This window comes from Panthera leo, chromosome C1 (genome assembly GCF_018350215.1).
Source record: "Panthera leo isolate Ple1 chromosome C1, P.leo_Ple1_pat1.1, whole genome shotgun sequence".
Taxonomy (NCBI): domain Eukaryota; kingdom Metazoa; phylum Chordata; class Mammalia; order Carnivora; family Felidae; genus Panthera; species Panthera leo.
In genome coordinates this window covers 218,396,185-218,422,598 of record NC_056686.1, presented here as the reverse complement: position 1 = coordinate 218,422,598, position 26,414 = coordinate 218,396,185, and the positions used below count along the sequence as shown (strand labels likewise).

General features: G+C 60.0%; 1 protein-coding gene across 10 annotated transcripts in view; it reads left to right on the top strand.

Annotated features, from left to right (window-relative positions):
- HDAC4 (histone deacetylase 4) overlaps positions 1 to 26,414 on the top strand; it is a 253,583-nt gene that overhangs the window by 156,582 nt on the left and 70,587 nt on the right. For all 10 annotated transcript variants that reach the window (XR_006205794.1, XM_042950747.1, XM_042950746.1 and 7 more), the window contains exons 4-7: positions 1,700 to 1,850; positions 11,043 to 11,163; positions 15,163 to 15,284; positions 24,682 to 24,813. Coding sequence is in view for 9 of the 10 variants with exons in the window: in XM_042950747.1 (XP_042806681.1) it covers positions 1,700 to 1,850; positions 11,043 to 11,163; positions 15,163 to 15,284; positions 24,682 to 24,813 (526 nt within the window). In the remaining variant the exon portion in view is untranslated. The remainder of the gene's footprint in view (positions 1 to 1,699; positions 1,851 to 11,042; positions 11,164 to 15,162; positions 15,285 to 24,681; positions 24,814 to 26,414) is intronic.

Genomic DNA, 26,414 nt, shown 5'->3' with positions numbered 1-26,414 from the left:
CCCTTCCCCACTGTGGAAGGTAGGGGCTGGCCACTGTGGACCGGGGCTGTGGGTCCCCTGCAGTGAGAAACGCCACCTGATGGCTGGAGGCTCTGTGTGTGTGTGTGACCCTCTGGTGAGCCGCGCCCTGGCTCAGTCCCGTGGGGCTCTGCCATCAGGCCGCCTCCCCGGGCAGGGCCGCCGTGGGGTGTGTCTCATGGAGGCTGGCACGGGGCCGGCCGTGTGGGAAGGTGTGGCCCGGCACCTTGCCCCTTGGGCCGCGCACATGGGCCTGGCATCCTGCACCTGCTTCTGCACGCGCGTTCCCCACATACCCGCCGGTGGTTGGTTCCTGTCCTCGTGAACTGTTGCCAGCTGCTTCCGAAGCTCTGCGGAACGTCCTCGTCATTGGCCGGCACGGCACTCCCCCTCCTGGGCTGCAGGCTTTATTCAGAGAGGGAGTGTGGACTTTCGTGTTACGAATGTCTGTAACTGCCGTTCTTTTTCTTTAACATTTTTGCTATAACGTGATTTGCACCTCAGAAGAGTCACAGACGTGACGGGTGACATCTCGCGTCTTTATAGAGAAGGGCTCTAAGCAACCTGAAATCCTGTTTTCTTTATTTCTTAATTTACGTGCTCTAGTTGGTGACAGAAACCGGGTGATTTCCCTACTCTGGCGACAGCATGGTGGGAACGGGGCCCGGGAAGCCAGTCGAGGGTCCTAGTGGTGGCACTGCTCCCCGTTCCCTGCGGCCTCTGTGGGAAAGACATTTGATGGCTCAGATGTGGACACTTGTGCCAGATTTCCTTGCTAGAAAGTTCCGGGGCTGCCCCCACCCCTGTCCCACACCAGAGCAGGATGGCCACCCGCCCAGGAGGGGCCACAGAAACAGGACGGACGATGACAAGAAAAGAGGGCGCGTACTCGAAGTGATTCAGGCCTAGCGCGGACGCAACCCTGGGCTTTGCCGCCGTGTCCCGGGGCGTCCCCCGCCACCACCTCACATCCGTGGAATCTGAGGGCCGACCCTTTCCCCACGAGCCCGTCGGCACCTGCACAGTCGTGAGGCTTGTTCCGGCCCATCTGTGTTTCTCATGGATCGCTGCCTCGTTCTGCCTCCTCACCGGGTGGATCTCCAGCGATGGGCGCGCACAGTTGGCTCGCGTGTTGGGCTCTGAGGGCCGTCGGAGCGTGTCCAGCCCGGCCGCCGAGCGCTAGTCACACAGGCCTGGCGCGGACGTGTCTCTGGGGCTCGGGCTAGCCCGGGACCTGCCGGCCGGGGTCTGGGCGGACGCGCACCTGACTCGAGGAGGTGCCAGTGGTCTGCCAGGGCGGCCGTTCCGCATCACCCTCCGCTGTGCCATTCTCAAAGCACCGTTCCCGGCTTGCGACATCACCCAAGCCTCCTCTTTCCTCCCGGCAGCTCAGGGGCGTTTATTTTCATAATTTCTAACACGTAGAAAGTCAGCCGGCATCCAGGGCTTCCGGCAGCCACGCTTGCTGTGTGGACCGGGCCGAGCCAAGGCCCCCCCCCGGTTAGGGGTGCTGGCCGTGCAGAGGACAGCCTGGCTCCGGGAGACACGGCGTGGAGACCTGTGGCCCTTGGCCGGTCTTCGTGTGTGTGTGTGTGTGTGTGTGTGTGTGTGTGTGTGTGTGTCTTGTCCCATCTGGGAGCGAGGCTCTGACTGTCTTTGTCTCCTCCTTCCCTGCTCGCAGCAACAGCAGGAGCTGCTGGCCATGAAGCACCAGCAGGAGCTTCTGGAACACCAGCGGAAGCTGGAGAGGCACCGCCAGGAGCAGGAGCTGGAGAAGCAGCACCGGGAGCAGAAGCTGCAGCAGCTCAAGAACAAGGAGAAAGGCAAAGAGAGTGAGTGTGGGGGGGGGGGGGGGGGGGACGCCGGGCGGGCGCCGGGGCCTCCCCAACGTGGCTCTTCCCGTGGCTGCCGTGCTCCCGGGCCTGGCAGCAGCGGCCCAAGCAGGAGCCGGTGTCGTCCGTGTCCATGCCGCAGCACCTCGTCCGGGTCGCCGAGAGCGTCCTGAAGCGCACTGGGCAGGTGGGGAGCGGCTCTCCCCTGTGAGTTCGGTTCTGTCCTAAACGTCTCAAAGTTCTTCCCTCTTACGGGCATTGTGGGAGCGCCTCGGAGCCAGGCCCGGCTTGTGGGCTACGCCGGGGGCCGAGCGGGGACGCGGGTGCCGACGCGTGCTCTCGGGCCCTAACGTTCCCTCCTGTGCTTGCATGCCAGAGGACCGGGGTCGCCTCCTAGGAGGGGCCCAGGCTCGATCCTAGCCAGGGGGTGATGCCGTGTGCTGGTCCCCTTTGGGAGATTAGGGGGGCTTCCCTCGTGTCCCTTGGGGAGGAGCCACGGCCCCCTGCTGCCTGCCAGACTGGGGGTGGAAAGCACGTCTGGCGGGCGCTGTGAGGGACCCGTGTTTGGGAGGCCTCGTGGGTCCCACACACGGGACTGTGGCTGAAGGGGCACAACCCTCACGTGCGTCCATGCCCCTTTCTTTGGGCAACTTGCTTCCAGTGACGCGCCCGGGACCTAGAAGGCAGAGTCGGTGGGTGACATATTCGCAGGCTCGGTTTGTGTCCACCCGAGACATCCGTGCCGAGTCGAGCCTGTTTGCTCCCTGGTGATGATGTAGTCAAGGTGTGCATTTGTCTCCTGTATCGGGTTTTGGTGTGGTGACTCTAGGGTGATTGACTCTTCCAGTGCTCGTGAGTAAAAATACTAGTTTTCACACACTTCAGGAACACACATAAACCTCACAAAACCAGTGTCTTCAGCTACTGAAAATGGTCAGTCATCCAGACAAACCATCGTAACAGTCCGTCGTGTGGACTTTAATCTACCTACGCACGACAGCACGAGACGCATTAAAAGATTCTTGTGAAGTCTCTTATTTGAAATTATTTAAGGATCTTTTGTCCTGGGGTGCGATATACATACAAAAGGCACACACCCTGTTCCCAGGCTCACCTCCCAGCAAAGCATCTGGATCAGGACGGGAACCACATCCGGGCCCCTCCCTCCTCCACAGAGTAACTCCTCCCTGGCACCTAACACGGAGGGCAGGTTTGCCTGCTTTTGAAGTTGATGTCAGTGGCTTCATGAATCCGCAGGATTTCGTGTTTTGCCTCTGTCACTCACCATCACACTCGTGGAGTCCGTCCTTGCTGTCCTGTGTGGCGGGAGATCACTGATTCAGGCTGCTGCCTGCGTCCCACCACATTCATCCAGCCTGTGGTTGGTAGGTATCTGGGTGTTTGCTGACCCGCACTGTTAGAGACAGTGCTGGCACGTATGTCCCCGGGCACGTTTCCTTGTGCGGACAGGTAAGTGCGAGGTATGCACGTGCCCCCCCCTTTCCTGCGTGAGGCCTGGCCTCCTCCAGCCTTGTAGGGCAGCTCCCGTGTCTGCTTCCCCACCAACCCTGGTTGCCATCAACAGTCTGAGTCTGGCTGCGAGCGGTCGCCCCTGTGGCTTCAGCCTCACAGTCTGATCACCGGTGAGACTCGGTGCGTTTTCATGTCTCCTGTCAGAGGATATATTCCTTTCCTGGGAGAAGTGCCTGTTCAAGTGTCTTTCTCATTTTTGTGGTGGGTTCTCGCCCTTTTCCTCGACTTGGGTAGTTCCCTTGACATCCCCGCACCGAGCTCTCCCTTGGTGTGGTGTGTCCCACATGCCGTCCTGTGCTCTGCTCTGTCTGCTCTGCCTCATGGCGCCTTTTAAACAGCACAGGCTCCCGCTGCTCCAGCGTCCTGATCAGTCTTCTCTACACTGGGTTCAGGACACGTTCCCACCTGTGTTCTATATACATTTTTATAAATATTCTCTTTCCAAAAGGCTGTTGGTTTTTTCCTAAAATATGCAGCTAGTGTATCACTTTTGTGTTCAGTTTGTCTCTCCACTTAACTATTTTTAAGTTCTTAATAACTGGTTTTATACATAAAAGTAACAACTTTTATGATTGTTAGTTACTAACGGCGTATTTTGCTTCTGAAATCATATACTTTAATGTGTTTTTATTATAATGGTCTGGTTGAGTGTCGATGTAGAAAGCATGTCAGAAGAGTTTTTACTACATGTGAGATCTGATTTTTGTACCAGTATCTTAAGGTAATTCCTAAAGCTGAACGGTACACCTCATTACATCACACCATTCGGGTAAGACGATGGCTTATGGGGTCCGCGATGGCCCATGATGGAGACTCCAGGCGTGAGGACAGGAAGCCGTCAGGAGAAGATAAATTGCAGATTTGGGTTGGCAACATATGCCCTTGGTCTTTGAGGGCAGACTCGTATCTGCGGTGGGCTGATGGGGCAGGCGAGGCGGCCACGCTCACGGGTCACTGCCCAGCCCGCTGGCTCAATGACACCGTCCTCCGTTCCCACCTCCGCACCAGCCCAACCACTGCCTGTATTGTGTGTGTGGATTCCTTTGTGTCCAGGGTCCCTCCTGGCTGAGGTGTGGCCAGAGCATGACCACCTTTGAGTGGTGTGGCACGTGAGGTCAGGAAAATGCCCCAGATGTCCTGATGCGCTGGTCTGGAGGGGAGGGTGGGCATCAGCGCTGACATTTCTAGAGCTCCCTGGATGATTCTCATTGCAGCTGGGGTTGGACCGTGAGTCTAGGTGAGTCCGCTTGCTGTGTGTTAGGGATCTGCCGTAGGGGCTCCATGGCCTGTCGTTGGGGGCCGCCTTCTATGTGGAGAGCCGCCCTGTACATGACAGCACCTGGCACATATAGGAGCCCTTCTCCTGGGGGCCAGGTGTGTTTGGTGGGGCCACACACACACAGTGGCCTCTGCCTCGGGGCCTGCTCCTTTCTCCTCTCTCAGGCCTTGCTTTGGCCTCAGTGGTACATCCGACTTATGTTCTGCTTTCGAGGAGGGTAACTGTTGTTCATCAAAGGATGAACGTTAAAACTGTAAGCATCAGCTAGTTGATGTATGCCACAACGAACCAACAAATCCAGGTTTTCAGATTTTGCTAAAAAGCAGCTCAATTGGTTCCTAGTAGTTTACCAGAAGCTTCCAATATAAATAACATCTTAAGCCTCACAAAATGCGAAAAGATTTGCCTTCGGAAAACATTTTAGATCTGTTTACAAGTCAAAAACAATTTCTTCTCTACCTCCTAAATCCCCCCCCCCCCCCGACCCCCACAACTGGAGCGTTGGAATGTTCTCTGCTTCCCTCCTCGCTCGTCACTCACAGCAGCCCTGGTGGTTTTCAATTTGTGGATTTGGGTGGTCAGGTTTTATTATTAATAATAAACTGTGTACAGTGTGGGTATTTGGCTCGCTTGTGTAGGCTTTGCAGCCCTGAGTGTGGTCTTGTGAGAAGGCAGGCCTGGCAGGCCCCCGTGCCCCACGCCACTGGGGGCAGCCCTGCACCTATGAAGGAGAGCCTTGTTCCCACCAGCTTAAAGGGCGTTTGTGGGGAAATGCAAATGGCCTGGGGCGTCTCCCGTTTGTCAGCATTTGAAAATGCAGGGCAAGGCATCTGTTTAGTTTCTTGGGGTTTTTTTAAAAGGGAATTTCCTATTGAATATTTAATTAAAGTTTTGTTACATTGATAAACATTTACCGTACTTTGAATTTAAATCATTCTGCAGTTTTCTTTTGCTTATGGATAGCAGTCAATGCTGTTAGCTCTAAGGAACAGCGTATTCTTGGAACTTGTGGCAGTTTTCATCTCGTTCAGCGTGAACACATAATCTTTCGTCAGGGAACTTTTACTTAGATTAACTACATTTAAGAATCTAAGACATACCGTCTTTTAACACAAATTCAAAGGGAGAATCAATCGAAGGCAAGTCTTTGTTCTCTGGGCAGTCTGGGACGAATACAGCTACGCTTCTTTTCGCTGTTATTTACAAGCACAGCCCGGGTGGGGAAAACGTGCCATCGTTTGAGGCAAAGTCGTTCACTTTATTTTAAAAAGGAAAAAAAAAGGGGGCTCAAGAGGCTGGAGTTAAAAGACCCAGCACCTGGTCTAGAAGGTGATTCTCTATCCCATGTGCGAAGGGGAGCTTCCTCAGAGCCCAGCGGGGCGTGAGAAGAAGGAGCCAATCGCCTGGTCCTTAGGTCCCCTTCCCTGTGGGGAGGGGACTTCATCTCTTGTATTTTATTTACATCTTTATCCCCATTGGCCAGATCAGACCCTGGCGCATAATTATGTCTCTGGAAACCCTGTCGGATGGATGTGTGATAACCAAGGGGAATTAAATTTTTTTTAAGTAAAAATGAAAGACATTTGGTGTTTGTTTATCAAATGTGTTTTATTGACTCTATAATTTTGGTTTAAAGTGGACGAATCTAGGGGCGCCTGGGTGGCTCAGTCAGTCGAGCACCTGACTCTTGATTTCGGCTCAAATCGTGATCCCAGGGTTGTGGGATCGAGCTCTGCATCCGGCTCTGCACTGAGGTTGGATTAAGATTCTCTCTTAAGATTCTCTCTTCCTCTGCCCCTCTCCCCACCTGTGCTCGCTCACTCTGTCTCTCTCTGTGTCTCTCTCTCTCTCAAACTAAATAGATAGATGAGTAAGTAAATAAAGAAGAGGAAGCCGGAGGAGCACAGAGTACGTATGGAAGTGTGGAATCGCTGTATTGTACACATGAAACTAACATGACACTACGTAAACTAACTAAAATTAAAATTAAAAAAAGAGAGAAGAAAAAAAATTCTACTCAAGTATTTTATAAGTGTCAAAAGAAGCGTTTTGCGATGCATGTTGGATTGGAATTGAGGACACAGTTAGAATGCAAAGATTTCAACATACGTGACCAGGACAAACAACCTGCAGATAAAAAGTCAAGGTGGCAGAATCTGTTGACAGATGGGTCAGTGACTGGAAGGATGACAGCTCCGTTTGGAATCGTCTTCGCGTAAAGTGCCAAGAAGAGAAGACGGTCCCTCTGTGGCCCAGCGTCACACACCTGTGGCCCGGCGTCTGCCGCGGGCCCCGCGTGTGTATGGGTGTGAGTCGTGCCCACCGCCCCTGTGAGGAAGGGCCCGGTGCGTCAGCCTCCAGCCACAGGTGGCCTGGGAAGGGCCAGGGAGGGTCCACCCTTCTGACCAGGTCACCGTCTGCCCCCTCTTGGGATGTGGACTCGGCCTGACGTGCCCAGGAGGTGCTGCGGCATTCGTGTGGTGTATTTATGTCGGAACCTTCCTGAGCTCGGGGAGGTGGGCTGGTCCTGATTTGGTTCCACGAGAGCCTGGTAAGGTGCCCTGTCCCGGCCCGAGCTGGCCGAGGGACCCCATGTCAGTCCCACAGACGTATGTCCTGCCGTGAGGACACAGCAGGCAGCTCAGGGCACAAGGCCCTGCCGGTGGCTGGCAGGTGCCACAGCCCCGGCCAGCAACAGGGCCAGGGTCTCCTCCAGGAGGGGCCGCTCTCCTTCGCCACATCCCGCTGTGCTTGCCTGTCGCTGGGATTTGTCGCGTGCACTCCCTGCCGCGGTGGGGCGTTTGTTCTTTTCCCTCCTTTGAGTTCTGGAGCCCGAGACATCAGCCAGGGCTGTGGTCGAAGTAGGGAGAGTCAGAGGCCGCCTAAACCTGGTCCTCGGGGCCAGCTGTCCCCAGAGGGCCCTCAGGGGAGTCATAAGCATCCCCCCACCCCATGGAGGGCAAGTGGAGCCACCGGGCCGGTGGTTCTGGGGAAGATCCGGCGAGCTAACGCACAGTTTGGGTTTGCTGGGAAACTTTCGGGAACGGCCTTGCCCGGCCCACCGAGAGTGTCCGCTGCTTTCTGCTACTTTGCGTGGTCCACTCTTCCGGAAGCAGTTTTGCAGGACCGGGAGGCCATCTGCTCTTCGTCCGGGTCTTCCTGCTCCCCCTCCTCCCTCTCCTCCTCAGCAGGTAGTCTGATCCTCCCTGCGCGGCCAGCAGCCCAAGAGGGAACAACCAAAGTCCTCGTTTCACTGTGGTTTCTTCCATCTCCGCAGGTTGCGCGTATCTCGCACATTTATTGGCCAATTCGCGTTTCCCCTTCGTCAGCGACCCTCTGCGTCCCCTGTCCTTCGTCTCACTCCTGGTTGCCAGGCCCGCCGTGTACGGTCACGGTTAGCCCTTGGCGTATGTTCTGCCATCCTCCTGGTGCCCCTGCGCTGTCACGAACGCCAGGTGACTGGATGCCCGGGCACGTTGTAGGCAGGTCTGTGTGTCTTCACGTGCGATCTTCTGACACGTCCACTTGCAGACGGGAAACACGGGCTCTGCACGTTCAGAATCTGTGTTCCCTCTGACACTGGCTACATTTCGGGGGACTGAGCCGCGCTGCCCGGAAGCAGGTGTGACTTTGTGCCTTTGGTCACCCCCCACGGCCCGGCCTGTTAGCGTTAGTCGTCCCGTGTGCCCTCCTCACGAGTGTCGCCGGGACACCGTGCCCGCTGGCTGGCACCCGGCACGTAGAGAGCTCTGGCAGGCTTCTCTTCTCACGTGCCCCTGGGGCCGTCTCCCCAGAGCCTGGGAAGGCCCAAGACACAAGTCCGTGTGTCGTGACGGGAGCTTCTGAAGGTGGTTTGGGGTCGGTTTAGTGAACCTGTGTTTCCCTGGATGATCTAATTCGGACCCCGTTCCCCGGGGTCTGTGCTGGCTGACTGTCGTCCACGACACACGCAAGGCCCACTGTGACCTAACTGCGGGGGACGCTGCCCTGGAGCACGGCAGACACACGTACAGCCGGACAGAATTCAGTGTGCGGATGGTAACAGTGGCAAGACAGACGGCTTCTCTGATGATACTAACAATTCACGAGCAATCTGTCAAAATACCTATAGAGTCACATACACCAAAGTCCACTTCACACGCATCAGAAAGAACCGTGAACACGTAACAACAGCGAGCACATAAATGAATGAAAGCCCAACACCGGGGAAACAAGGATAAAATAAAACTTATTTACCAAACCAGCGAAAGGAAGATCAATTTCAAAGCTTCCAGGAAATGGGGAGACCAGAGCAGATTACGTGCAAACAAGCATTTGAATGTCAAATTTGGGAAACAACCAGTATTTCCTTCCTCTGTTGGGAGGAACCCAGTTCTTTCCTCCTGCGTTTGCCCTTTACGTAGACCCACACGGACCCGGAACGCGACGCTGGTGGGATTGCCCACGACGCAGCGCTCCGTCACCCCCGGCTGTCCTGCAGTCTGTCCGTTTGGACACTGCTCAGCTGAGGGCTCGGTCCCACAAGTCCCCCCGGCAGACGCCGGTTGCCGATCCAGACTGTCACCCGAGCGTCTGACCAGCCGCTGTAGGTCCTCAGAGGTTCCCACAGCCCCCTCCTTGCTTGTTGAACTTGCCGGCCAGCTCACAGCACCCAGGGGGAGGCTCCTTACACTCCTCAGTTTAGTAAAGGATGTGGCAGAGGACAGAGATGAGCAGCCAGAAGAAGCAGCACGTAGGACGAGATACGGGCAGGTCCCGGGCGCGGGAGTCTCTGTCCCTGTGGAGCTGGGGCGCGTCGCCCTCTCAGTACGTGCATGTGCTTCCCAGTGTGGACACCCTCTGCGCCCCATACTGGGACTTTATATGGAGGCTTCCTGGTGAGCAATTATTAACTCTATTTCCAGCCCCTCTCCGCCCAATCCAATGGGGCTGAGGATTCCAAGCTTCTAATCATGGCTTGGTCTTTTGGTGACCAGCCCCTCCAGGAGCCATCCGAGAGTCCAGCCAGGGTCACTGCATCAGGACAAGAGATGGCCCTAGTGTTCTGATCACTTAGGAGTTCACAAGGGTTTTAGGAGCTCGGTGCCAGGAACTGGAGGCACATGCGTGTGCGTGCACACACGTAAGTCGCGTGGTGATCCCAAGTACTGATAGAGACGGGGTCACGTGGTGATCTTGAGAGCTGATAAGGACGTGGTCAGATGATGATCCCAAGTAGTCATAGAGACAGGGTCACGTGGTGATCCCGAGTACTGATGCAGACCAGGGTCACGTGGTGATCCCGAGTGCTCCCGAAGGTACAAGGTGCCTGCCTCTGGTGCATGGCCACGGTTGGCTCGTGGTGGTCAATGTGCGGACGCATTTTGGGAAGCAATTAGAAGGTGCTTTGAGGGGCTCCTGGGCAGTTCGGTAGGTTAAGCGTCTGACTCTTGATGTCAGCCCGGGTCAAGACCTCACGGCATCTCAGATGGAGCCCCGGGTCGTCTCCGAGCTGAGCGCGGAGCCTGCTTAAAATTCGCTCTCTCCCTCTGCCCACGCCCCCTCCCACGCCCCCTCCCTCTCTTCCCCCCTCAAGTAAATGAGTAAATAAACGTTACTATTAAGAAAGCACCGCTGGGATTCTAGACAATAACGGGAAGCATTGACGCCACTTGCAAGGGGAAGGCAGGCGGTGCTGCACGGGGCGCTGAGAACGGATCGGACGGGGCAGGTCTTGCGTCAGGGTGGTGGCTTTGGACTTTGATCTGTGTGCGCACGTCTGTCTCTCCGATGTGCAGCTTTCTGTCCCCGGGGCTGTGAACAGCCAGCCCCCGAGAACCCCGCGAGGCGCAGGCGCTGCCCGCGTGCGGGCTGCCCACACGGGCCCCGGGGAAGCGGCCCAGGAGCAGAAAGCCGCCTTCCCTCGGGCGCGAGGCCGCCGCGGACACGCGCGTCACGCGCACCTGCTCCCGTCCGCTGCTGGCGGTGGTCCGCTGTGCGTGCACACAACCTCCGGGGCTCGACCGCGTGTGCCGTAGCGGGGACGGAGCCGCGTGCTGCCCGCGCCCGTTCGCCACGTGCTTTCACATGAGGGTCCGAAAGTGCCCCCGGCAGCCGATCCGTGTTAGGTGTCAGTGAGTCCGTCTGCTGGTTACTTCTCCGTGGTCGATGGGGCGCGGTTCTGCGAACTGTTCGTGGGAGGAAGAGCCCGTCTTAACCCTTCTCCTGTCCTTCCCCTCCCTCTGAGAAGCCTTCGTGGCACCAGCAGCGTCCCGATTTTGGGTCGATTTCAGCTCGCAGGCCGGGCTCCGAGCCGCTGCTCCCTCCCCAGCACAGAGCTGTGCGTCCACGCCGCTGGGCCGCCACCCCCGGTCACCTGTCCGTGCTTTCTCCCGCGCCAGGTGCCGTGGCCAGCACAGAAGTGAAGATGAAGCTTCAGGAGTTTGTCCTCAATAAAAAGAAGGCGCTGGCCCACCGGAACCTGAACCACTGCATCTCCAGCGACCCGCGCTACTGGTACGGGTAAGTGCAGGGGTGCGGGCACCCGGGCCTCCTGTCTGGGGCCCCAGTGGCCGGGCATCACCCGTAGGCCGGCGCGGGTACCGGGTCTTCACCCTGAGAGGCGGGGGAGGCTGTGGGCAGAGACTCGCCAAGCAGGGAGCGGGCTCGCGACAGCTGGCGCGGTCCAGCGGCAGATGCCGGGACGGTCACCCGGACAGAGTGGGGCCGGTCTCTGCATGACAGAGGCTGGTGCCTGGCCATTACTCTTCTCCCGTGTATTTTGGCCACAAAAGGAGCCACCTCACTGGCACCGTGGTCTAACTTGTCCGTATGCACCTGCTGGATTTCTACCCGGTGTTTCACTGACTGCTAGGCAGGTCCGTGGCATCTGTGCTGTTTTTCACGTTCACGTGAGGAGTCCTTTCGCAGAGCCCACGTGGTTGGCAGAGGCCACAAGAGAGCCTCGTTCGTGCTAACAGCTGGAGAGGCTGGCGCACCGCGGCAGAAAAGTCCGCGACAGTGCCCGCGCGCAGAGGGATGTCCCCTGAGCACCAGGCCGTCACATGGGAGCTGGCCCCGGCACAGGCCACGTCTGGAGCGGAGGAGCGGGTTTATGTGGCCTTAAGCAGTGATCAAGGGTGCTCTGCGGCTTTTTGCTGTGAAATCTAGTTTTCTCCCGTTTTCAGGGCTGATTTCATCTCTCACAAAATCCATAGGTGGTTTTCATAAATCAAAATATGATTGCCTTCTGTTTCATCGGGGGAAAATGTATTATTCTCAAGCTCCCAGCGGATAACTGTGGACTAAATAAAAACCCCACCACATTCCGCTGAGATGATCCCGAGGACCTGGCAGGTGACACCAGTGACCAGTCAGAAAGTACTTTGATTCCGAGGCAGAGACGGCGCCCTCGTTCTGTGTGCAGCCATCGCTCGCTGCTCGGTCCCTTAAGCTGCACTCATCGAAGCATGCTGCTGGCGTGCACGCAGCTCAGCCGGGGACACGACTCACACGGACGAGCAAAGGCAACAGCGTCCCCGAGGAGCCACGGGTGACACCGTGAGCCCCAGAGCCACCACGTGGAGGATTCCTTAGAAACGCTTGTAGCGGCCCCCGGGGGCCCACGTCTGGCTGGGGTGCTTGTTGTGGGAAAGCTCCATCCTCCCCTGGGGTTGGGGGCTATGGGCTGATGCCCCACGGAAGGCCGTTTGGGGAGCAGGTGAGACGGTATCCGCGGGGTTTGCGCTGAAGACGGCAGGAAGGGGAGCGGGGGCGGGGGCCTCGGACCGGGAGGCGCTGGGGGAACCCGGGACCACAGGCCTGTGGAGGCGGCAAGAGGGCAGGGGCTCTTGGGCCTGCTGGCGGGAGGGAGGGAGGCTCAGATGGTGGGGCTGCAGTGTTTAGCAGCTGCGGTCGGCGGGCGGGGAAGCGCCAGGTCTGGGGAGGTAAGGCTGGCGAGGGGCCAGAAGACTGTGAGCCTGGAGGAGGTCACGTGGTGGCAAGCCGGAGTCGTGGGTTGACCGCGTCCGAGTGCTCGGATGGTGGCCGCGGTCGTGGCGGAAGATTGGGGTGGCCGGTGCCAGGCTCCCCCGTGAGTCGGGGGGATCCTGGGGTGGGGAGACCACTGGCAGGAGTGGAGGCCGCGGTGACGGGTTCACACGTGACAGGACAGAGCCCGTGGGCTGGGAGAGCACGTCACCTCCCGTCCTGGAGGCTGCAGGGAAGGGGGCGGTCCCGGCAGGAACAGAAACAGAGCACTGAGGAGGGAGCTTGGAGTTGAGGGAAGGGCCGCAGGGTTGAGGGCAGGTGAGGGTCCCGGAAGGGGTTGACAGGGACCGCTCCCTGCAGGGCTCCCCGAGGTAGGGCCCCGACTGGACGAAGCTTGCTTGCTCTGGGTTCAGGTCCCTCGCAGGGATTTGGGGCACACAGGCTGGAGTGCGGAAGAGCGTGGTCTCAGGGAAGTCAGCCAGGGGACAGCGCTGTTTGCACGGAACTTGGCCGCTGTCTTGCTTTGTCACCCTGAGGCCGACATCGTGGAGCGACTGTCATGTTCAGTTGCTGTCGTGACGGTGAAAACTGGGTCTTCCTGGAGAAGGAAGTGAACTTTGACCCTAGCTTCGCTCCACCCACAACGATTAGCACAAACGTGCGAGCGCGTCAGTGTGCCGTGCCCGTGCGGCCAGGGACTGGACCCGGGCCTGGAGCGCCCACACGTGCGCGGTCCCCAGGAGGGTGTGATGGTGGGGGGGGGGAGGGGGTTTGCCCTGGAGGGGTCCCGGGGGCCTGTGCGGCGGGCACCCCAGGGCCGCAGGCGCGAGGAGCTGGGCTGTGCTGCCGGGAGTCACTCCCTCGAAGTCTCCGGCCGTGGCACTGGGGCAGCCTGCGCCCGGACCCTCCTGTCGAGGCTCCTCCGAAGGCTGGACCGGGAGTCAGGAGGTTTAATGCTGACAGCGTCTCGAGACAGCAAACCGGAAGAGAAAACCTGCTGGATCTGAAGCGTAGCGTTTCCAGCTTCCGGCCTCATCGGAAACGATCTACGATCGAAGTCTCTAGCGACCCCAGATAGTATTTATAGTCACGTCCATTTACGTGACGCCCTGTCAGTAACTATGGCTTCGCTCTCCCGCCCCATCACGCACACACACAGGTCCTCCCGTGTTTCTCACGGAGGAAAAGGCGAGTTCTTTCCCACGTCGTGGCTTGGCCCTGAGCGACTTGGAGGTGACCGAGGGGATCCCCTCTGGGGATGTGAATCCGTAGAGAGACAGTGCTGCCCTCAGACCTTTCGGGAGACCCTGAGAGAACGGCCCCCGAGGGGAAGCCTCCCCGCCCGAGGCGGCGACCCCCCGCGCGGTACCGGTGTGTGGGTGCACCTGTCCCGGGAAGGCGAGCGCGTCCCGAGGAAGGAGCCGCGCTCTCGCTGCTGCTGGCAGGCGCCCGGCGGGCCGTGTCCGGGGCTCTCTGAGCGCTCTGCTGCCACGTAGCCCGGCCGGGCCCCACGGCCCACGTGGCAGGGCCACACTCACGGGGCGGGTCTCTGCGAGCGGCACATTCTCCGTGAGCAGCACCAGTCTGCGCTCAGATATTTAAACATCCACCTGTAGGCATTTAAGAGCCCACAGTCTCCGTTCAGACAACGCCAGCTGTGTGGGTACGCGGTGCTGTGGATCCAAATAAACAGGCTACCAAATGCCAAGTAAGTTGGCAGATCGCTTCAAGCCATTAAGTAGATTACGCGGTTGAAAGACGCAACGGAGTTCATCACGCCTCGCGCGGATGCTTCCAGCAGGGCCCAGCCGGCCGTCCCACCGAAGCCCCAGTTGGCCGATGGTCTGGCCGATGGTCTGGCTGAGGGCCGGTGGCACCGCTTCCCCAGCCCCGACCCCCGCTCCCGCCCCGCTGCACCTCCTCCCGGAGCCCGACCCTGTCTCCCCGTGTTAAGGATTGAGTCATGCCTGGCTGGTCGCTAGGGGCAGGAAACTGCACAGACCAGCTTCCAGGCACAGGGTGCCTGCTAGTCCAGACCCGTCGTCCTCAGAGAAGGTGGCCGACTGGGTGGCTTTGGTTCCTCTCGAGGTGCAATTGACGGTATTTTCTGCTGAAAGGACGTCCCTTTGGGGACCACAGACCTCATCATCACCAGCTCCAGACACACCCCCGGATCTCAGTCACCTCTAACCGCCTTTGGTTCTGTGCACACGCAACCCCCCCTCTCCCCCCCCCCCCCCCCCCCCGTCTGCCCCAAGGACAGGCCCTGTGTGGCTGGCGGTGACCCGGTGGGTGGCCAGAGAGCAGTCAGTGCAGGAAGCCCCCAGGCGGGAACGGGGTGACGGTGGGGGGTTGCACGGGCCCTCACCCCTCCTGCACCAGGGTCCGCAGCGGAGGTCGTGCTCGGCCTGGGTTCCCGAGTTTGGTCTGGCCCCCGACAGGAGGCCGGTCTCCATGCGCGGCCCCAGCTGATCCGGGGCTGATGTGACACCCTGGCTAACTCGGCCGTCTGTCTCTGCCTCTTCTCTCCAGGAAAACACAGCACAGCTCCCTCGACCAGAGCTCCCCGCCCCAGAGCGGGGTGTCGGCCTCCTACAACCACCCGGTCCTGGGAATGTACGACACCAAAGACGATTTCCCGCTCAGAAAAACAGGTCAGTGCCCCGGTCTGCTGCTGCCTGAGGGCGGGGCTCCCAGCCGGCCCCTCCCACATCCCCCAGACGCTGAGCCAGGCTGGGATACGCACTCGGAGGGAATCCCAGCTCATTTTTAAGTATTTGGGGTTTTTTGAAACTATTATTAGAGCATCGTGTTAAAATAATCCTTAAGCGCTTCCTGACAGTTCATACCAAAAGCGGCGAACCTCACGTAAGTACCGCTGCCCTTTAACACTCAAGCTCACTCGTGAACAACAGCCTAGCTCGTGGCGTGCTGCACTTTGTCACAGCTCGGAGCATCCCCTGGTGGGCCCGGGACACGGCAGCTCCCGCCCACGGGCCCAGGGTCCTGCCGGAGCAAGCCAGCCAGCGTTCGGCCCTCGGCGCCGGCTCTAGGCAGGGCCTGGGCAGCGGGGGCGGCCGGGGGCCCCAGGGTAGGAGCAAATGTATTCAAGAAAGGACCTCATTGTGTCCCGCGAGGACATGTCAGCAAGACGCCTCAGGGTGTGTGCGGCTCTGTCACCAGAAAAGAAGGGCATTCAGACTCGGGCTCTCTTGGACTCTGCCCAGCGGTGATGGTTTCAGCGGGCAGTGGCTTTTAAGAAAGATCAGAGCGGCTGTGGCCGGGGCACGAGGGTGGCCGGAAGGGCAAAGGCCAGAGGAGTGCCTTCCAGAGGCTTTGCCTCGAGAGGTGAGGGCCGGCTGTGGCCGGCGCTGGAGCACGGGCTACCCTGGTCGCAGACGCGGCGCGTGGAGCCCGCGGGTGCGGAGCATTGTGGGAAACTCCAGGGCGCCCTGCCTGGTGGAAATGAGGCCCTTGTGGCACAGCTTTTTCTTTGTAAACACAAATCTTGTTTTATCCGGAGGCTCTGGGTTGATTTTTGACAGATACGCTTTGAGGCAGTCACATCAGCAGCTTTACGCGAGTGATGAGGCTTCGGGGGACGGGGCTGGACGGCTCCCCCGCCGCCCCACCCTAAAGACAGAAGACTCGGGGCCTCTCGGTAGTCAGAGCTGTGCCCCGGCAGAGTCGGTGTGGCACGCGGGGAGCAGACCCTGAATCCAGAGCCAGAAACTGTGGGCAGCCCCCTCAGTAGTGCTTGACTGACGGTCCAGGTGTGTGAGATGGAAGGACCGCACCACGAAGGCCACGGGCCTGGAGCTGGAGCCCAGAGTCCCCGACGAGCGCCTCGGTGGCGTTGGCCGAGCCGAGGCGAGGACCCTGCAGGCACGGGCAGGGTTTCCTTTCTTGGCGAGAGGAAGGTGCCACTGCGGTCCTCTTCTCCTCAGTTTGGGGTACGTGGCTCTCACTCGTCCGCTGAGAACAGTTGTGGGTTCGCCTAGAGAGAACCCACGCGCTCGCCAGAAGCGCGTGGTGGCCGGTTCTCCCAGGCTGGCCCCCCAGGCCCCCTCCTGGAACCTGGTGCTGTGCTTAACCACACTCACATCCGCGGAGCAGGAGGTCACGGGCAGCAGCGGGCACCGTGCCGGGAGAGGGGCCGAGACCGGGCCTGCCCCAGGTGCTCGGGGCCCGGAAAGAGTGTGCCGCCGGCAGCTCCCCTCACCCGCAGTGCGTGGGCAGGTTGGGGGCTCCCCCGCCCAGCGGCTCGGGTTGGATCTTTTCACTGGCTTTGAAGCTCTGTGTGTCCTGTGATGGATTCCTTAGGTCCCCTTGGCCTCAGTTTCTCATCAGTGACATGGGGCCCCGCACCCCCATATCCTCCCCGCCGTGGATACACTGAGCAGGCAGAGCTTCCTCCTGCCCCGGGTGTGGCGAGCGTGGCCCCCAAGGTCCCGACGGCGGAAGCAGAAGTCCGGGGACCCGGCCGCCAAGCAGAGCCATCCACCTGTGGCCCAGGGGCCTCGCCTTGCCGGCCGACACCTCGCCTCTTCCCCCTGATGTCCCGGGAAAGGACAGAGAACGTCACCTGCCTCTGGTGGCGCTCACGCAGCTCCCTGGCCTGAGCCCACACCCCCCACTCTGAGCAGAAGTGGGGGTGCCCGTCAGGGGACGTTTGCTCTGGTTCTTTCCGTCTCCCAGCCGAACGAGGCCGGCACCACCCGGAGACGGGCCCCTGTCACAGGACACAGAACCCGGCGGTGACCTCTTATAGCCAGGGTCCCGGAAGACTCTGGAGGCGGGACGGTGAACTCCACTGCTGACCCGCTGCCGTTCCCCAGAGCTGCGTGGCCCGCGACCTTTGCCTCACAGGCCCCGTGACCTCCAGTGTTTGTGCCTGCTGGCTCCCGTGCTGCCTTGGGCTTCTCTGGGGTCTGGAAACAGGGCCTCTAACACCTGCTTGCTCGGACCTTGTGCCACAGCAACCCCCCCCACCCCCCGCCCCAGGTCCTGTTCCGCTGAGAAACGAAGACCGTCCTGGTCACAGTTGGGGAGGTGCCGCTGAGCACGCGGCGTTCCAGAAGGACTTAATTAAGATTTGATTGCGGGATCCATTTTTTAAAAAGGCGTCACCAGCACATTAATAATATTAATAATATAAAGATTTCAGTGGAAACATTTAAGCCACTTAAGGGACTAGAGTGTAGTTAGGTGTCCTGTATCATTCTAAAAGTGTCTTTCCAACACTCGATGTCAGTAATTCTAAATAATTTATAGCTGCGTTTCTGTAAGAGTCGGTAAGAGGAAAGACTACAGAAATGAGACTTTGAGCGCACCGACTCACCCACGCCCCTGCGCGTTCAGGGGGTGACTTCGCCCTGGCTTGGGGGCCGTGGCCTGGGTTCAGATCCAGCTTCCTTACTCACTTCCCAGAGGCTGGGTCATAACGGGTGGGTCTGCTCTCCAGAGCAGGGGGAAGAAGGTGGCGCCTGGTGGGTCCAGCCCCGGGCAGGAGTGCACGGTTCCCCTGGGTCACCCACCCAGCAGGGGGCGAGGTGGGCCCAGCACCGGCTCCCCTCCCCCGCCCGCCCGGGCAGTGTCCGTCCTCACACAGCCTGTGCTGCTGTCACATGAGCATCATGAGGGTCATGGTGCATCGCCCCAGGACCGCACCCAGTCACTTGGTGCTCCCCTGGGGCCTCCTGAGGTGCCCTGACACCCAGGGGATGCAGTCCCTGTCTGTGGAGAGCCTGCGTGTCCTCGAGCGGCTCCCCAAGGCTGGCGGTGACCCCTGGGGGCGGATGCTGAGGCTGATTGCCTTGCCCAGTCACACCGCAGTGAGTTGGGATCCAGACTCAATTTCCTGTGCTTGGCCAGCAGCGCCCTGTGCCTGCACCAGGGCGACATCCGCTCTGCCCCCGATCTCTGCAGGGCGGTGACTCGGTGAGCATTTGCCCCGTGCATCCCGGGTGCTGGGCTCGGAGCTGCTGTGGTGGGCGGGGAGCAGGCCCCCCTCAGCACAGGGGCCGGGCCAGGGAGGGGGCCCAGGCACGTGACGGGCAAGGCTTGTACCCCAAACACAAAGCAGATGGATTCAGGCCCCTTCTGACACGGTCGTGCTGGCCTCTGGGCACCAGGGTCCCGTTCCGGGCCTGCAGCCCAGCATGTCCCCGCCGCCTTACAGAGATCTGCCAGAGCCTTCCGTGGCCTGTGCAGAGCCAGGTGGGTTCTCTGTGCCCTCCGCAGCCATGAAACCTACCAACAAGCCAGCGAATTTTCCCGTGTCCTGGCGAACCGAATGACGTTCGTGGCGTTTGGTTCCGTGTCCGTGTGAGGAGTAGGTTGAAGTTACCAGGACACGGAATGGGCGCGTTTCATACACGACGCTCGGCTCTGCGGTTTGGGAAGGGGCTGCTTCCCGCACCGCGTGCCGTCGGTACCTTGTTCTGAGCCGCTTCGCAGAAACCCCTGTGCGGGTCGGTAGCAGGGACAGGAGGGGACGATGCCCACGCGCTACGGCCAGTTGCCTGTGATAAAGGGCCCTCGAGCTCCTGCTCGGGGCTGGGGCGGCTGGCCTCCGCCCTCTCCGAGCGGTCTCCGAGCAGGGTGTGGGAGGCCACCGCGGCCTGGGCAGTGCTGGCCCCGCCGAGCACCAGCTGCCAGGTGGGCAGCCTCCCTCGGCACTCAGGGGCTGTGTGCTCTTTAAAAACCGGGTGTGAGTGTGTTCAGAGAGCTCTTCAAAAGGCTTTATTGTGCTTCCAAAGGAGAGAGAGGGTGGGTGTGGTTAAATGCCAGGCAGCTTCTGGGTAAGGAAGTTGGCTCACGTGTTCTGTGCTCCAGCCTTTCGACCTTGACGACCATCACCCTTGGCCCTGCGATATGCAGAGCACCAGCTGGGATCTCGGACCAGTCTCTCCGAGAGCCACGTCCCACCATTCGGTGGTACATCCACACTGCTCCCGGTGGCCAACAGAAATCAGCTGGGGGACACGACACCTTCAAGCAGCGTGCGGTGCTTCCTTTCTTTATTAAAAGATCACAGAATGTGTGCCTGTAACAGATTAAAACACACATTACACACACATCCTGAAGCTCACTTCCCAGAGGCGGCTGCTGCTATCAGCTTGGTACCTGTCTGTCCAGAGACCTTCTGTCCCCGCGTGTGGCAGTGTTGTCTGTGTGCGCCGTGAACACGCAGGCCCGTCTTTTTGTTAAGAAAAGCGCTTGCTTTGCATTTTGTCCTGTGATTTTATCTTTCAGGCAGTATGTGTTGTTCACACCATTCCATTTGGGGATAGAAAGATCGATACCTGTTTCTATGCTATTCTCACGTGTGGGTATAAACTATAACTCTTTTGTAGCGTAACTTGGCCAACAAACGTGGGTACCTTTGCTCACTTGTGCTGGTGTCTCTGCGGGATGGGTCCCTAAGGATGGGGCTGCCCGCATGAAGGGCTGCGCGCTCTGAGCGACGGGGCAGATCAGACCACATTGCTGCCCGTTTGTCCCCATTTCGTCAAGCAGGCGCTACCGTGTCCGTCCTGGCCCACGCGACGGATGAGTGCACCCTGCTTCCTTCGACGTTTCCAGGAGCGGTTCCGTCCCGGCTAGTAAAGCTGGAGCATCTTTGTGCTCATTTTCCATCCTTCCTAGCAGAATGTGAGCTACTTGCAGTGGGGCCCTGGGTGGCCGTGTCATGTAGCCGGTGAGCTGTGCAGAGCTCAGAGTGCCTGCTGGCCAGGCCGGGGCTTTCTTGTCCGTCCCTTGGGCACAATGTCTAGAACCACACTAGACAACGGGCAGGGTTCCTAGGTGTTCAGTGGATGGAAGTCCAATGGCCGATCTCTCATCCATTTTCCTTTGGGTGTTTTCTTGGGACTTTATAGGGACTCTTGATATGTTAATATCAATCCTACGTCGGATACGTGTGCTACAAAAGTTATATTCCAGTTATATTTTGGGGGTTTTTTCTTTGTTGTTTTCAAAGTAGATAAATGCACGTCAATCAGAGAGCCCCACTAGGCTCAGGACAGGAACACGTGCCCCTCCCTGCCCTGTGACAGGTGACTGACAGAAAGTATACACCAACATGAAGTGGCCCTGCCTGCATTTCTTTATTTGCACAACTTCTGTTTTTCCTCAAGTTGCTTCGTTTTCTGTGTGCCTGTTATTAATCCACATGGAGGAGCCCCTGCATAGCAGGCGGTCCAAAGGCCCCCCTGGGGCCTGGGGGACATGCTCCCGGCCCCCCACCCCCCTGGGGAGGCTCCGCCCCTTTCCCAGGACCCCAGGGGCTCCTGCGCGGCCCCTCCTTCACCTCGCACGGGCACAGGAGCTTGCGCCAGATGCGAACATGAGTCCTGGCATGCTGGCGGGTGTCCCCACTGGCTCACATCTGACCGATGACGTGGTCGGGTGCAGAAGCCACTTTCCTGCAGGACTTTCGCGTCTTCGTCTTGCGTCCGAGTGACCGTTGGGGAATCCAGCACCGCTGACGAGGCCCACCCCTGGTGCCCGGAGCTCCAGAACCCTGCAGGGCCTGCCTGGCGAGGGCCGCTGTGAGGCCTCCTGGGCAGCAGGCCTTCTTCAGATGGAGCACAGTGTCCCTTCAGTCACCTTGTTAGCGACCTTCCCCGCTCTGCCCTGTCTTGGCTCTTTGTCAATCCAATGTCGGACCTTTGCGCTCCCGTTTTCCAAATTTCTCACCTTTTTCTCCAGATGTCTTCTTCCCACACTTGCACTTCTGTCCCGTGCCTTGTCCTGGGTCTCGGGAAGGGGCACCTGGAGGCACACGCTCCGTCCGCGTGCCCAGCCGAGACGGCGTCGTGGGCATCCTCGGTGGCTCAGACCCTGCTCTCCTTGCTGGGCGTGGGGGCAGGCCCACATACCAGTGACTGCTTCCAGAAGGACCCTCCTCTGTGCACGCGCCACGGGCACCTATGGCCCCTGTGCCCACCTGGCTGTTAAACAGTAAAATGTTCCCACCCTGAAAGCGGTTTACGCTGTGACCGACCCTCAGGGAGAGCGCAACGTTCATAAACTGGGTGTGGGTTAGGGTTTGTCGAGAGCACTCTGCGTCTCGGCCGAAGGCACTTCCTGCCCAAGGAGGGGCGCGTGCTGGGGAGGGGGTCGAACTTGAAGGCAAGATGAGGATAGCTTACTTTGACTTAACCTGTCATTTACCTGATCGCCTTTGAGGAGAAACCTCCCGGCTCCCCACATGCCCCTGGCAGAGCAGGCACCGTGTCCGTGGATCCGGTCAGCGCCCTCTGTTTCGCCAGCACCATGGCTGTGACCCACGGCTCCCAAACACCTCCCTCAGGCTCTGGCTCTCGGTCTGCTGCGGCTCTGTTCGAAGGAACACATCCAGGCGTATCCTTACTCCACCCGGCCCCGTTGGGAGCTGGCATGCGTCCTGAGGACCTCAGGGGCCGGCAGGAGCGGCTCGTTGGGGCCTGTGGGGGCCGCGCGACCCTGCACGTGGCGGGTGCGGTCTCCAGGGTCCGCTGTCTCGCCGATGGCCTGCCGTGCAGAGCGGCCTGGGTTACACGCTTTCGGCAAATCTCAGGAAATATGCTTAGGAATGGCTGGAGTGGGGGTCACCGTGTCTCCTCTGTGGGGTCCGCACGATTCGTTCGAGCTCGCACAATGCCTGGACCCGCGGCTGCCGGAGAACGTGCCTTCTCCAGAGCAAAGGAAGGGCAGGAGGGCCTTTGCTGCACCTCAGAGCCCTTTGCAGCCCAGCCAAGGTCCCGGGGCAGGCGTGGGGGGGCGGCGCGGTGGGGGGAAGCCGGCCCGGAACCTACACTGCAAGGTGACTGCCTCCCTTCCCGCCTGGTCCCCAGCCTGCTGCTCAGCCCCTGGTCCTGCACCTGGGGGTTCCATGGGGAGGCGGTCCCGGGTGCCCCAGAGGGACAGGGAAGGGCCCAGACCGGTGTGTGGAGCCCTTCTGGTACCTTAAACTGGGCTGCGGGCGGGGCACACCCCGCTCAGTTTAATGCCCTGCTTTCATCTTAAATGAGACGCTTGACATCTTGAACACAGTGTCCCTCGTTTCCGTTCTGCACTGGGCACCGCACATGAGATGGGGGCCCGCAGAGGGGCGGGTGGGGGGAGTGTGCTGAGCTCCCAGGAGGCGGGGCAAGTCCTTCAGACCGGCCTGACTTTCATGTTCAAGCACGGGAAAGGGGGAGACCAGCAAAGAGACAGATGATCAGAACCCTTTCAGGGGCCACCGTGAGGGGAGTGCGGCCGTCCCACGGTCCGGACAGGGGGGCCAGCAGCCACGTGCAGTGGGAATGGGCTTGGGGCCTGCCCGGCACAGGCTGCAGGTCACAGGGAACCTGGGGTCCTCGGGGAGGATGGTCCCGGCCGGTGCCGTCGCTCGACCAGGTGTCGGGAGCATGGTGACCCTGCCGCCCCCACCCCTGCACCCCATGTCCCCAGGCGCTCCCCGCCGAGGGCCACGCTGTCCTGCAGTCTCGAGGGCAGCTGCCGACCCCTCCTCGGACAGAAGGTTGTTGAAAGGACCGTTGGTGTCCTTCTAGCAAAGACCTTGGTGGCATGAGAAGAGCTGCTGTTTTCTTGCCTGTTAGCCACATGGGGTTGTGGCCTTTTTCTCACGTTAAATAAGGCTGAGAAACTCAGCGCAAACCCAGAAGTGAGTGAAACACATGAGTCTGCAGTGCCCGCAAAACAAGTGTGAAAGCAATGACTGTGGATCCTCCCGCCTGTGGAGAAGGTGAACCCCTCCCACTTTTCTTGGCCGCGGAAGTCCTACAAGTGGACGGGCACCCGCTCTAAGCCCAGATACCGCAAAGGGGAAAGGGCCCCGTCCCTGCCTCACACCCTCCAGAGCAGGGGGGCCATCGGGAGCATTCTGGCAGCTTCTTCAAACACACCTTCGATTCCTCCGGGAGGCTGCACTCAGGTGCCCGGCCGTGCCCTCCGCCCTCCAGGGCCCACAGACCCGGCCTCCTTCGGGGAGTGGGGTCCCCAGGCCACTGCCCCGCCCTCCACGCTCCCCAAGGGTCGGAGTCATGGTGCCCCTGAGATGCACGTGTGGCCTGCTTCTTAAAACCCAGTCGTCTTAGTTCTGATTCCAGAGGGAAATTCGATTGCATTGCGTGGCACTCTGGAGAGCAGTGAACTTCCTGTTCCAGAAAGATTAAAAACAGCAGGGGTGCTGATTAAAAACAAACAAACAAAAAGGTAAAAACGAGCTAATTTGCAAACGCACAAGTCGTAGGAACTTGAAAGCAGTCAAGTAAAACCCCAGAACGCCAACGTCTCCCAGTGGTGCTCTTACCCCTGTCCCGGCCCTGAAAGCTGGTGGCCTCGTGGAGTTGGAGATTCCTGCCCAGGCGTCCGGACGGGGCACCTCTGGGTGCAGTAAGGCACTGCCCAGGCAGCTCGCACTGGGGTGCCCCCCACTTCCCCAGAGGTGCAGCTCGATGGGTACGCGGGGAGGTCTGGGCTCCGGGTGCAGAGGCTTGGGAACCACTGTGGGCTCAGATTTGCAGGTCTGCACAGCACAGGGCCGTTAACAAACCAGACCCAGCCGAAACAGCTGTGTCCCCCGTTCAGATGGACTCTGAGGGAGATGGGCTCGTTCACCTACACGCAGGTGTGGAGGACTGGTTGGCCTTAGGACCCCATGGCGGCCACTGGCAGAGGTCGCCGGGAGCCCCAGCAAGCAGCTTGTTTCCAGGTGGTTAGACGTGGGAGGAATTTCTGATACGCAGGTGAATGAGGAAGTGGAGACCATAGAAGCCATAACAACATTTGTGGGCCGACGCCCCGAAACGAGCAGCACAGATAGGTAACCCTGTCCGAAGGAACGGAGCCGAAGGCGTCCGATGGCCTTTGTGCATCTTGTGGGACTGAAAAGATGCTGCGTAGGCCTCAGGAACGCTGCCTTCGCTCTGCCCTGCGACAACACAGCAGGGTCGAGTGGATATTGACCTGATGTGCACGGTTTTCTTAGCTGCCAGTGAGATAAACTTGGTCCCCGTCGTGAGTGTCTGACTATAACGACGTCTCCTTTTTGTGCAGCCTCTGAACCCAATTTGAAATTGCGGTCCAGGCTAAAGCAGAAGGTGGCCGAAAGACGGAGCAGCCCGCTGCTACGCAGAAAAGACGGGCCTGTGGTTACCGCTCTAAAGAAGCGTCCATTGGATGTCACAGGTACGTCCCGTGAGTCGTGGAAGCCCGGCCACCGCCTTCTCCGCGAGGCTCTGCTGCTGCGAGCCTTTCCGAGACCTCCTCCGAGGCCCTGCGTCTCTGCACGGCACCTTGTCCCCAGGGCGCCAGCCGTCCGAGAGCCACAGCCAGTGCCCTGGCAGGGGTCTCTAAGCACGCCCCCGCGCCCCTTGTCTGCTCCGGGCCTCAGCCACGGAAAGTGGCGTCCACCGGCCCGGGTACGGTCAGGGCAGTCCTGTCTGACGTCGCACCGGGTGTTCTCAGGAGTTTTGAGTTGAGGTTCCCCGATCCTGCCCCGTCCGTGGTGAATCACACGGTTGTGAGCTGCCCATCACGGTGTCTGGGCCACGGGGCAGGGGTCCCACGGGTGGGAGGGAGAGAGAGGAGGGCGACCGCTAGTTTCCACTTTCCTGGTGAGCGTTGCTCTCGGCCCCCACCTAGCGGTGGACACGCAGAAGTACGCCCCCGGCAGAGCCCGGGGCCTGAGGGGCGCCCTCCTTCCTGCGGGTGCTGCTCCCCTCTTCCGGGCCACGCCCCCCACTGCAAGGGTGCACCTCGCTTCCAGAGGGCCCACCCCGGCCCCAGGCGCATCCCACTTCACGAGGGTGGGCCCCACCCTGAGGCTGCGCCCCGCTGCAAGGGCACACCCCAGCCCGGAGTGTGTGCTCCCGCTTCCTGCGGGCGCCCATCCACGTGCCCGAAATCAGCACCCCGAGAGAGGCGCTGCTCAGAAGTGGCTTGGGGGCGAGGCGGGCGGGAGCCGTGTTTGCGGCAAGCACAGGGCCTCCTTTGAGAGGCAAGGCTCTAGGTAGCGGCCTGTCAGTGGTTGGTTCTCAGGGCCGGAGGAGGGGGGCTCCCCGGGGCTGGTCCCCGTGTGGAAGCGGCTAGTGCCGCGCACACGGGTCGGAGCTCCAGCGCCTCTGAGTTAAGGTGAGAGCTTTGTGGGGCCCTCCTGCCCTGTCCCGCTGCGCTCCAGGGCCCGTTAGCCAGGAAGACTCCCCCGACGTAAGCTCCTGCCTCCGAGCGTTTGTGGGAAAAGCGGAAGCTCTTCGTGTTTCGGCGCAGGGTTCTGTGCTGGGTCCGTCGAGGACAGACGGGCCTCGTCTGAGGAGAAGAGCGTTGTCACTCGGAGTCCCGGAGTCTCCCCAGCTGGGGGACCCCCTTCGAGGCTGTGAGTGCAGCCGTGTTTCCTCTGACGGGTGCCTGGCGTGGGCCGGCCGCCCTGATGGACGGAGGAGCCCGTGCGGTTATTTCTGGCCCCGCACTTGGTGAGGCGGGGCCGTGGGCAGGCTTCTCCCCGAGCGCCGGCTCTCGTGTTCACGTGGTCAGCCCGTGACGGTTTCATGCTACCGTGAGTCCGCACCAGGTTACACGTAAAAGTGGGGGCACGGGTCCTCGCCTCCACGGAGCTCAGGATCCCACTTGAGAGGCCAGACCGTGCCCGCCCCAGCCAACGGGTCCCGGGTTGTGCTACCGCAGAGGAGTCCGGGGCGGGCAAGGCCGGGGGGCGCTGGGCGGATAAGTGCAGCTGGCAGAGAGACGAGAGGGGATGGGCTTCTGGGCCCCACAGACCCCAGGCAGCCGGG